The following is a 13,071-nucleotide window of genomic DNA, read 5'->3' on the forward strand; positions in this document are numbered from 1 at the left end:
TTTGGCCATAGGAAAAAGAAAAACATCCCTAACTGCAGAAAATGCATTAAAGTAACTTTCAAGTTGCTTCTCAATTATCATGACTAGGTGATATCCTGGAGGTGGTGCAGGTTGTTTCTGGGTTCCAACAGTGAGGTTTTAAAAGTGGCTACCAGCAAGTAGAATTAGACCCAAAGACCTTTTCAGGACACATTTGTGACTTTTGGCATTTCACAGGTTAAATGTGAAAGGTTAATGAGAAGGGTCAATATACTCCTCCAGCTTGTCTGATATACATGGGTGATAACCTGGCAAATGTTACAATTCATGAACAGAAACAGATGTGTTTACAAATGACCTGTGATAAGCTTAAGGTTGCCAGTCTGAAACTGAACCCAAAGAAGCATGAGTTGGTTTAAGGACAGAAAATTTATTTCTGGTTTTCTACCAGTGATGTAGTCATTGGAGAATGGATTTACACAGGCAAGAACAAAACAAGAAGCTGAGCAGAACTCCTTAAACCCACCAGATGTGCAGAGTTTTGTAGGATTATGGTCTTATTACAGAAGATTTGCATATTTTGGTAGATTTGCCAATGTTGCAAAACATATATGTAAGTTCTAGACGAAAAGGAAACTATTTCACTCATCAGTAGACATGTGCTTTAGCAAGTTCAGAGCTGAAAAGACCCATTGCAAATGTTCTTCTAGTGTATCTGTGTTTCAAAACCATTCCATATTAAATACAGATGCTAGAGCATGCAGTTTGGGGCAGTATTGACAAAAGAACATAAAAATCTTGAGGGGATGGTAATTGAAGATGCTTAAAACACTTAGAGCTTAAATTCTCTAGGGATAAATTACTGCAGCACTCAAAAGGAACTCCTGGCAGTCATTAAAGCTACCGAATATTTTCAACACTAGTATAAGATGTTTATGGTCAGGACAGATCATACATCCCTGCAATGGCTCAATAGATCCTGCAGTCCTGAGAAGGTTGCCAGGTGTCTGTAAAAACTGCAATGCTAACATTTTGCAATTACAACTACTTTGTTTTGTGGCTGATTTTGTTGGCTCTGGTGCAGGACTAATTGGGAAGGCAATTAGTGATTTCTGAAGAGAACGAAGATGCTTAGAAGGAGATAAGCCATCTTTTCTTTTGGCATAGGTGAAAATAGTACTGGTTCATCCAGGTGAGAATTATCTGTAGTAATCAACAGCTTCCCAAAGTGGGAGTTATATCTGGATAGTGTGCAGTGGAAAGATGATTTGGCAAAGGCAGCCACTTTAGAAGCAGTGTCTTCAGAATATCATAGTAAAAAAGCTCTGCTTAGAACAGGAAAGTGCTGAGTGTAAACATGAAGTTGTAGAGGACATGAGAAGAAACCAATTGATTATTGGCTCAGGTATTAGTTCGTTACTAGCCAGTCCTATGAATCATGGGCTCAATGCGAGTTGAGAAGGATTTGGGTTGACCGCTTGCATGATGCAGTCCATAGAGTCTCACAAAGTGTTTTACGTGCATGGAGCTGGATAAGATCCTTGGGGTCTGATCTCATGGGCAGGAGCAAGGTTTTACATCTCTCTTTTTTGAGCTTACCTTGCCTATAGGATATGTGTACCACTGCGTCTATGCTGACTCTTCTTGTCTGGGTTGTGGTGAGGTAGCCTGCTGATAAGGAGAAAGAGCGTGGATAATAGACAGGCATGTAAACTGTTCTGAGAAGGCAGCAGGCTTCACGGAGGCATGGGGCCATATCATCTCTTTAGTGGAAATTGCTGAAGTTACATCTTAGAACTAACACAGGAAATAACCTAGGTTTCTGAATAAATCCAGTATGCAGTTATATACTGGGATAATATTGTCTTTCCTTTGACAGGTGGTTCGTGGCAACATGCTGCTGAATTTCTAATTTCAAATGATACAAGGAAGCCCGGCCATGAGAAGTGTTGACGGTGTAATTTGATTTTATTTGGCACTTCATGTGTGGGACATTGTTTTCTGTTTTATTTTTTTAATGAGAAACATTCCATTGTGAGAAGAACATTTTCTGTTGCCCAATGCATAAGCAAAAAACCTAACTGAACAAAACCCCAATATTATAAAGAACAGAAAAATAAAACAAGTTAAACAATAATACTTGACTTTCATGTATAACGCATTGACTTCAAAAATCTGAGTCATTCCGTCCATATAAACAAGTTGTATAGTAGTAACAAAGTGCATGAAGCAAATTGCTAAATTTAACTAAGGTATTAAAATAAAAAGTACTTTAAAACAATACTTTAACACAGTTTCTTGCCATGATTCCATCATGCATCAACACAAATCAAATCCTGAGGCAACCTGTGCCTTTGACAGTCTTTCTGTATTATTATGTAAATAAATGGAAGCAATGATCAAACTCGCAAGAGGGTGAAAGACATCAAGACAAACCATCTATTTATAACAGAGTTGTATTTAAAAAAAAAAAAAAAAATCAAAGTGCACTGCTGGTACATCTCAATTGAGCCTATTTGGGATGTGTATCACACAGGGGCATGATCCAGTCTCCAATGGTTTCAATGCTTTGTTTAAGCACCAGGGGAGTAAAGAATGATGGACGTTCTGTTACTAGCATTACAATGACTAGCATGAAAATTGAAAAATTGTACCAGAATATATACGTAAACATCTTTTGTATACTGAGGAGGCAAACACTCTTAAATTATCTGATGTGTACAGTACTGGTACTTAATGTTTTGGTGCCAGTACCAGACTGGTCCAGTAATTAGCATTCAGATCTATTTCTAATTACAGATAAGGCATATAACAAAAAAGTAAATATTTGGTTATTAATATCTCATACAGTTCAGCAACCCAACCAGTCAGAATTTATCTTGCCGATTTTAACAATCTTCAAACTCTTGTCTTCCATTTGTAGATAGTACTGATCTTTGAAAAAGTAGGTGTATCCTGTGAAGGTAAATAAAAAAGCATACTCAGATTATGGAGCACATAATTTTTGATCAAAGCTTTTTTGTCTGTTTGATTTCATGAAACTTAATGAACTGGAAGACTTATTTACTGAAGTATTTATACACAATAAGAAAGATTTATTTTAAAAATACGTAAAAATTCCCATCCTGGAGAAAAGAGGTCTTGTTAAATGGAGCCTGAAGTCAGGTTACCATTTTGCAAGCCAGAATTTTCTGGGAAGAAATGTTTGCTGGCAAAATAGATGTTGAAAAAGTAATTGAGTCGAGACTCATGTGATATCAGCGGTGCTTCCAGACATTTCCACGAATCTGTGCAAAATATGAGGCCACTTAAAACCATGGGCCAGGCTCTTAGCTGTAGTTGATAGGACGTTAAAAAAAAAAAAACAAAAACAAAAAAAACCAAAACCCAAACCAAAAAGCAACCCATTTGTGCCTGTGATAAAGGAGATTATTATACTGGAGTTCTGGCTGTGCTAGAGCAGGATGATGCTGAAATGGTGCTGTGACTGCGTGCTGGTACTGAGGAACCTATGGAGATGCCAAGAAGTTGGGAAATTTCCAAGCCATAGGGACTGGCCCGGTCAGGTCTTCTGGTGTTAGGACATCCTGTGCATCAGTCATTGGGTGGCAGGAGTCGCTTTAGCCTCTGTCTCAAACTACACTAGAAAGAGAATTCTCCACAGAGCTAATTTTCCCCATGCCCAAATGGGAAAACCAACATGAACCCAGATCTAAGCCTCAGGGACATCTTGACATAAAAGTGACTGCATCACAGATTACTTTCCTCCATGTCCTGTTTGACATTTGTATAGCAGGTTTCTAGACCTATACAACATAGCAATGGAAAACAATAAGGTGCTTCAAGACACTTAAACAAGACAGTATATAGCCTTTTTAAAAAAAAAAAAAAGAAGAAAAAAAAGCAAGGAAGAAAAGGAGGAAGATTCTAATAAAAGCTGTTTCTTGCCTTGTTAAGCTTTGCAAAGTGTTCAGCATCAAGGAAGTAAATGATAAAGAGTAGTAGCTGATTGAAATTAAATGGCCTTCATGAAAAGGGAAAATAGCATAAGTAGTGGTATTATTTGCTTGGATAAAAACATTCAGGAGAGGTCGTATTCCCTAAATGTTTCATTTTTAAAAGTTTAAACTGTGATTAGTAGGGTATTTATCAACAGATATTTAATGGGAAAATAGAGACCAAAAAAAGTTTGTTTGAACCAGTAGTTTGCAAAGCTGAATGGGAATTTGACTCAATTTGGCTCCTAGTCATGGACCACAAGAAATTATAGTCTCCAGTAAGTTTCACAGCAGACAAATAAGAGAGCTTGTTAGTGAGTTTAAATCGCAATTACAGCTTACCACTGTCACCAAGACCTAGGACAGCATCGAGGTTATCTGGAACTCCATTCCAAGAATCAGCAATGAATTTAGGGGATGCAAGCTCCATTTTCTTCTTTTCTTCATTGTACCTGAAGAAAATTGTATCATTGCATTACAAACCTGTATTTAATGTTAAAATTTAACATAATTTTTCAGGGAGTCCTCTGCAAATGTGACTATAAAACAATCAAACAGAAATATAATAACTGAGATTGTAACATTGTTTGTATTTCATTACAATTATTCGTGACTCCTTTAAAACCCTGTGAAATTTTACATCTTTCCTTTTGGAAATGCAATTCTTGCTGAATTGAAAATACACTTTCTAAGAAAAACTCTTTTCAGAAATGTAGCTTTAAAATTCCAACCATAATTCTAGGAAAGGTAACTTTTTTCAGGCAGCAACCAGCATCTGAAGATAGCAGATTTTAATGTGAAATGGCTATCTTTTTAAAATCTTATTTGAAATGCTTGTATTGAATATGCTTGTAGTCCATGTAATTGATGGATTGCTATTAAATTACTAATTATTTTCCCTAACATTTCATTAAAAACCCCTATTATTTTCACACAGTCTCTCGGTGACGATCAGCAGATAAATGCCTAGTTAAAAATATATGCTTTTCTTTGGGGGGGGAAGCGGGGGCCAAAACCACAATGGTTTTCACAATCTATGCTTTAAAGAGGAAAAACTCAGCTGATGTAAATCCACCTAACTCCATGGAAGTCGGATCTAGTTTGCAGTGTCCTTTGGAAGTGAGTGGATCTGTCTGTATCCACATCAGCAGATGATCAGTTATTTCATTTACTCTGTGTGCTTTCCACTGTAGAATGCAAAGATAGATGGGTGCAAAGCCAGTTTTACACTCCCACAAACAAGTAATCCAGGATCTCCCCTTCCATGTATAGGGAATAAATGTCCCAGGGCTGCAAGGTCGTTGAGAGTGAAGATGGAAGGAACACGACTGTGGCTTGGTTTCACCATTTTTCTGATTCATAGATGGGAATCAGTCCTGAGCAGGAGGAGTGGAGATGCCCTGAGGAGCAGTGACATGGGATATTGTTTGAACCAGGCGTCCAGTGCGTGTGGGGCCTCGGTCACCCTAGCAGCACCTCTTCAGGAACAGTGGACTTCAGAGAGATTGTCTTTGACTAGTACTGGAAGGAAGGAAGCATTTATGTTCATGATTTCTATTTGTCCGTATCTGTATGTATGTCGGGTTACCCTTCCCTCATTGCTGTATGGAACTACTTGGATTATATCCAAAGTTGCACCAGTACAAATGAGCAGTAGGTTCGTCAAAATCAATTTAAATTATTAATTTAAATTACTTACGATTTTTTCCTTGATACTTAAAGAAAATCTAGTATCTTACTGGGTAGGTTTAAAACTTCAGCTGTGGAACCTGAGTCACCTCCTCTTCCTCTCCCTCACAAAACTTCACGTTGCTTAACAATCTTGTTATAATAACACTAAAATAGCTCAGGGCTGGAAGGAGGGAGAGGAGAACGCTTCCAAAAAATCCATTTAAAGTAAGTGTGATAATGGCACAGGAAGAACTATGGTGTGTAACTATTTTGATTCCATGTGGCAGAGTCCTTGTATAAAATAAACCAGCCACATACTTAAGGGTTATAGCGTCTGTGTTAAACAGAGATGCATTTTTTCTGAAATATTTGTCAACTGCTTGCTTTCTTCTTTACACAGATAGAAATCACTTAAGCTTATTTTGATTCCGTAACAATAAATTATGCATTCTGCAGTGACTGCAATTGATAAGGTACTTTGATAGAAATACTGGCTGTGATTAGAGTGATGAATTACTTGGAGGCCCTGGAGTACAGTTAATCAAAACAATAGTTGGTACAGAGAAGACAGGCAGCTTTGCTAACTCATAGTCTGTAGGTTTTGGTAAGAATCTGAAGTACTGCAGCTGGCTGCAGTAGAACTACTTGCAAGTGCTTAAGATAGTCTCTACAATACGACATTAAAAGATGAATAACATTCTTTAGCTTTTAAGTTCTTTTTTTTTCTTTAGATAATGGAGAAGAGTTCTGTCCTCGAAGTAATTGAAAGTTATGATCAAGTGGCAATTGTGAAAGGGTATTTTATTTACTTACAGGAATCCACAGCCATTACGATATAATGAAGACACTCATCCAGTTTAATCATAACATGAAATTAATGTTCACATAAAATGGACTCCATTATCCTGAGACCTCCTTTGATATTTTATATAGAGCATCTCTCAGAAGGAACCCTTATAGCTTGGAGAATCTTTTAGATCTCTGGTGGGTGTTTCTGATGTTTAACTTTCCTCAAAATTGTCAGTTAATGAACGGTTCAGCTTTTAGCCTGTTGCGTAATGTCTGCATTCCTGAAGTAATGTCCTGTTCCTGGAAGAGACTTCTGATGGTGTAAGCAGGAGTTAGTGTCTCTGTTTTCTTCTCATGCCGTTCTGATAGGCAGCACAGAGGTAACTCACAAAGGTTCCTCAAAGCACCAAAGTACCTCTGCTTTTTAAGATGATCTTTAGTGCCAAATCTTCCTGCCAGTTATGATAATGAAATTCTATTAAATACAATTAGTAGATTCTTCATCAGGTGTAGTGTAGGATATTTATTTCTACCACAGTAATAGCCTTGAGACATTTTAAGGACATTCCTTCCTAATCTAAGAGTCCAAAAATCTTTCCTGGACAGAGCGTGGTAGCAGGTCACCTGAGTTTGGTAGCTTATGTTGCATCATATTTTGCTTCTCATACAGTCTTTTGAACAGGAACCTTAGTGCAAATACAGAGTTACATGCACTTGTGGAATACCACATTTGTGGTGTTCCTTGTAACAAAAACATCTCTGAGCATGTACTGGAAACACAAAAAGCATTGTAGAGACTGTCAAAATGAATTGAAGCTTTTTCCCAAGGTACTAACAGATACACTTCTTGTGGTTTGTTCAGATCTCCTCAGTGCCAACTCTATTCGTAGAGCAAATGTGTTAGTGACTGGTACATCAGCTGCTGAAAGGATTTACGGTCATCCCCAGCGTGCTTTGCTAGTCACACTGCTGTTTCTTTCACATCCAGCGCCTCCAAACCTGATGGCTTAGTGAAAGAATTTCAAAGGCAATCTGGTCAGTCTTTGGCTTCAAGTGATTGGAGGTCAGCCCATTTTTAAGGAATTCCTCTCAGAGTCTTCTCCCAGCAGTTGTGAGCTGACAGCAGCAACAGCTTGCCCCTTGTAAGAGCCTGAGACTGACGTGGGGCAGTTGCTGGTATATAGGGGTTGAGGGATGGGGTGTTAGTGGTGAGCAGCTTGACAGAGACTCCCAGATATTCTCTTCCCTTGCAAGCTGTTTTCTCAAATACATGCTAATTTCCTGCTGCTGTATTGAAGCGCTTTCCTAGCCATGCTCCCTGGTTCAGCATCCTCTCTCGCCACTGCTGTCAGCATGAATTTTGTATTCTCAAAGAATGAAACCCCTGTGTTTGGTTCCTGCCTCCTGAACCTCAGTGGGCATTCAGCCCTAGAGACACAGCTCAGCTAACAGCCTACCACCACCACTTCAATGCATCTTACTTCCAGTATCTGTCTCCAGCAAAAATGTACGTCCTCTTGTTTCTGCCCCAGTTAAAAGCTGCATCAACGCGTTGCACATCAGGGGGTAGTCCCAGGCTGGTGAGTTTCTTTGGATAGCCCCTGTCCAAGTTACTGGCTGAATAAACCCAGTACTCATTTCCTAAGTAGGGGAGAAAACAAAGCAAACAAACACTGTTTATTAATCAGATACAGAGGAATAGTTCTTCTGTTATGCTTTGTTATGGGACTTTTTATTGCACTAACTGTACTACTAGTCTTTCCAGTATTTTACCATCTGTGAAGCACTAGATTAGAGTGCAGGTGTACTGTGATTACAATTTCTGCTTTTGCCTCTCAAGTGTTCCTTGCCTCTCAGCAAAAGATATCACCTCGGTGTGCTCTTGCTTCCTCTCTTCTTGGCTGTCTCATCTTTGAGGCAGACACTGTCTTAGCCTAATGTGCAGCTACTTCTAACAAAGGTACAGTTGGGGTTACGTTAAAGCAAGTAGTTAATATTGGTATTTTTTGTATGATGAAGATGGTCTGAAACCAGACATGGGCACCTGGAGGCCAAATGCAGAAGCTCATGCTCACTCTCCATTTGTTTTATTCAGCAATTTACCTCCATGGTTTGTTTTGTTCAGCAATTTCTATTGAGTGATTAACCAGAAGTTTTTGCCCAGAGTTTCTCTTTACGTTGTCTTTTGTCATACGACATTTTCTAATGTCTCTCCGAATATGTACTAGTGGAAGAGGTCTGATTCTGTGTTCTTCACATGGAATTGTCGTTTACTTAGTAAGTACCCTCACTGGATTCACTGAAAGCCATGGGAAGATTCATTCATGAAAGGACATTTCTTTGATTCTGTGATAGAGTTAGTGGGAGAGAAAGTAGGTAAAGTATTAATATGAGAAAAGTGTAAAGTATAGCGTTTGGGTTCCTGAGAAGTTACTATTTCATCGTTCAGGGGCAAAGGGTGGGTCTCAGGAGTAAGTATTTCAAGATAGTTGGGTTACAGGTAACTTTCAAACCAAGGGTTGTTTGATAGCTCTTAATTATTTATTTTCTTAGAAGCAGGTTAGTTACATTTTCCTGGAAATTATAAAGAGAGGGAGAGCTGTCTAGATGTTATAGGATTATATATAGTATATGCAATATTTAAAGTGTTCTGGCTTGGCTGAAATAAAACTTTTTTAAGCTTTTTTTTTTTTTTTTCCCTCCATGTAAACTAAAGCAAATGGCCTTTGAGACATGTGGAATAGATTATCGTTACTTCTTTTCCCTCCTGTACAGAAAACGTACAGCAGCATCAGCCATATGGTTTTTACATGATTGGAGATGTTTAGTCATGTTTTTAGTAGATACTAGAGCCCAGTTTTTGCTGGCTCAGTTTTTCATGTTGAAAACAGCTTCCCAGCTCCACTAATTTGGCCAGTACAGCTGAACCATATGTGTGACTTACAACGGACGGAGTAGGGCTTCCTGTTCTCCTCCTCTCCCATGGAGGCAGCTCGCACAGCTGCCTGTTCCTCTGCCTGATGAGCCACCGAGGCAGATACTTGGAAGCCAGAGTGGAAGTCGGTCTTTGGCAAAAGAGGAAGAGACAAGGAAAGGCATGGGGGGGGGGGGAGAAAGGTCTAATGTTCTCAAGCAACATGTACAGAGACAATAGCTTAAAATGAGAGGAAACAGAAGAAAAACAGATCAGTGACTGATGAAATGGAGCTCCCACTGTTGTTGCTTCTTGTTTTAAATAACGACTCTTGATTAGTCTCGCTTATTGTTGAATGTATCTTTCTAGGTGCTTATAGCTCCCCTTTGTTGTAATGGAGACTGAATGCTGTTCAATGTCCTTCAGATTCAGCCTTAGTCCTAAAGTCCTCAGCATGGGATGTTTGAGATCTGTCACCCATTACCTGCTGGTTATACTGGCTCTTAGGCAGGCCATTCCCTGGCCCAGTTACAACTCGGAGGAAACTGAGCTCACATGCAACATTTATGCAAATGGCTACTTACATTTTAAAACTTAAAACCAATACCTGAAAAAAATACAGCCTTCTCATCCTGAGGGGCTTCATAGACAGCATCAATTTTCTCTGGCAGATCAGGCCAGAATGTAGCGACAAGAAGAGGACCTGTGGGTTTTCCTCGGGGATTTACAGTCCTCCACATGAATCTGAGCAGAACAGAAAATTGTATGAGATTTACAATGAACTAATTCACCAGCACATCTGTTTCTCATCACTTCTGGCAAAGGCCACATAAGCGTGCATATACACACATGCGCACACACACGTTAGCAGCAACGCACACTTGTAACTGTTTTCCTACAGTGACTGAAGAGCCAAATCATTCATTTAAAAGCATGTTGCTAAAACAGTTGCACAATAAGCTGCATGCTAGTGAAATTGCTTGCACTGATTGCTTTGGAGTTCCTGTTGCTTTTTGCATCAGGGCAAAATGTATTCTGTGCTTTGGGTATACAAATAAACTCATTTACACGGCATTTAAACTATTAGAGCTCTCCTGCTGTTGTGTATGGAGCAGATGGAAGAGCATGTGACAAAAGCAGAGATTTGTATTCCGTGAATTGCTCTTGCAATTACTATTGTAGTGACTAAAAGTTCAAATTTAATAACAGTATATCAAACTGCTTGGAAGTGAGCTTGGCTGTTAAAAAAACTGCTAGCACTAAAAATGTTCATTAGAGAAAGGCAAAGGGTAATTTATTGGCTCTTTTATGTATAAGTAGGATCATCATTTGATTTAAGCTTTAAAAAGCTGTAATTATCTATAAATGGCAGAGCTTTGTGCTGAGGGCTTGTGGTATTAAAAAATGGCACTGCTATTTCCTTCTCCATAGAATGAACAACTTTTTTCCCCAACAGAACAAAAGTTTTGCCATGGTCATAAAATGAAAAATCAGCAGGCTGGTGGAATCACTATTGCACCAAGCTATAGCTATTAAATTCTCAGGTCAAACAGCTTCTACCATTATTACAGTGCTGAAGCTCAAGGTGCTACTGGCGTCTTATTTTTTGCAGAGTATAAATAGTCATTACCCATTCCTACCTAGAATAATTATACCTTTGAGAAGCCCAGGATCTGAAACTGAATTTTGATTTTGCCTAAAACTTGGAGAAGCAGTTCTAAATTCATTTAATAAATTGCTGTATTTTTATCAACAGAAGTTTGACTGTGAACAGAGCTAGCTAGGGCAAATAGAACATTTTGAAATTCATTTGTGAGTATGATTAGTTGCTGCATACTGAATTACAATAATCTATAGTTTTTCATATGAGGAAGAGTACAACTGGCAAGTGCATTGGGTTTTTGTCTCAGTTAAAAATACATATTAATTGAACCTGGCATATGGTACTAATAATTAAGATAGTAATATGTTAACTTACTCTCATTTTGCATACATATATGTTTTTTTAACATGTATGAAAATATCTGAGCATAACTCATCATAATTTTCATTTTAAAAAAGAGGCAAGGAGTAAGGCATTTAGCTAATTACTCTTGCTTTTGACAGTGTTTAAACACATATGAAACACTGTAAAAGGTAATAACATTTGTTTCATGCATCTTGTTTTAGACGGAAAAGCAGATCCAATATGATACGAAATGGAAATCCATATAACAAATCTTTCTAATACCGCATTCATAAAAGTAGCTCCTTTAAAAATCCAGGTTACAGAATTCTCAATCAAATTTGGACCTGATTTTTGACTGAGTCAGCACTAATAATTACTATCTGCATGAATTCCAAACTTTCCAGAGCCAACGGAGACTTGAACACCAGGTTTTTATTAAAGCACACATTTCAAGGGACTTGTTAAAATGGTGAGGTTTTCTCATGGAAAGGGAAACTTTGTCAAAGCTGAATTTTGTTTTTGAATTGAGTAGGAGGTATTTTTATTTCTACTCATTGAGGAAATGGTGAAATTAATTATTTGGCTTTCTCATTTCACTCTGAACATGTTAAAATGTTTTAACTCATTCAGGTTAAATTTTAAAATTACATTTATAGACAGATCTCATACTTTGTTACAGTAAGTATTTTACATTATATTTTAACATAATAAAGATTTGCCATTATTATTATTATTACATGCAGTTATGTAAAGGGACCAAATCAGTGGGTCTTTTTTAATGTCTTGGTAAACTTCAGAATTTTGAATTTTTGTTCACTTTCAGAACAAAAACATCTGTGTAAATGCTGTACTTAGGCACTCTGGTTGCTTGGAGGATTCTGTGCCCAGTGGAAAAGCTCAACTGTTCTCTATGGCCAACAGCACCTCCAGTAATTCCCTTTTATTTCCTCGGGGGGGTGGGGCGGGATACTTTTTTGAACGAATTAATCTGATCTGACCTCCTTTTTGCTATTTACTCCTTTTGCCAGTGTAATATGACGGTTGGATGCTATGGTCGTTTTCATGAATAATAAAAGTCACACGACACATGATAGACATTTGTTTTTTGAATTCCAAAAGTGAGTCATAATGCTGCTTGCCTGATATTTGGAAAGCTGTAAGACTGAAGGGCAAAGCCGTTCCAGAGCAAAACAATTCAACAGTTGTCTGCTTTTGCTGCATGTTAGATAAAGCATGAGTCAGTTTGAACAGATTGTTTTGGTATTTGCATAGTTCTTTGACCAACTGTATCTGAATGCGAAATAGTTCTATTTTGTTGGGATTTTATAGAATACTGAATCGCTTTGCTGATTTAGGAGTAGATTTAAAATTGTTCCTTGTTGAATCAAGCCTTGCGTGATTACCGGTTTACAAAAGCAGAAGCAAGGTAGAGGTCTGGCTGAAAACCAAGGCCTACAAGTGAGCAAAAGAGGATCAGTATGCTGTGAATACTGTGGAATTTGAAAGGTTTTTTTACTGCTGTGAGAATATGTTTAGAAGGCTTTGAGCTGAGGTGAATACTTTAGCTCTCTGATGACTATGCTAACAAAAGTGGGCACCAGTTTTGGCAAACTTGTTAGGTCAGGGTGGTGGGGCCAGCTTTTTGCAGCTTGTTGGTGGAAGGGTCCAGTGCTGGCTTTCTGTAAGGCTGATCTGTTGATACTGTGGGGCCGTTTCATGGCCGAGAAAGGGCTGTCTCTTGCCATTAGGGATCACTGGATTGTAAGGAATCT

General features: G+C 38.3%; 1 protein-coding gene across 1 annotated transcript in view; it reads right to left on the reverse strand.

Annotated features, from left to right (window-relative positions):
- Nucleotides 1–1,935: 1,935 nt before the first annotated feature.
- The window catches only part of MMP2 (matrix metallopeptidase 2), a 36,307-nt gene continuing 25,171 nt past the window's right edge, over nt 1,936–13,071 (reverse strand). The window contains exons 10-13 of the mRNA XM_082319546.1: nt 9,959–10,095; nt 7,919–8,078; nt 4,320–4,429; nt 1,936–2,934 (exon numbers count right to left, since the gene is read on the reverse strand). Coding sequence (XP_082175672.1) covers nt 2,831–2,934; nt 4,320–4,429; nt 7,919–8,078; nt 9,959–10,095 — 511 coding nt within the window. The 3' untranslated portion in view covers nt 1,936–2,830. The remainder of the gene's footprint in view (nt 2,935–4,319; nt 4,430–7,918; nt 8,079–9,958; nt 10,096–13,071) is intronic.

Source organism: Platalea leucorodia (genome assembly GCF_965183815.1).
Source record: "Platalea leucorodia genome assembly, chromosome: 8".
NCBI lineage: Eukaryota > Metazoa > Chordata > Aves > Pelecaniformes > Threskiornithidae > Platalea > Platalea leucorodia.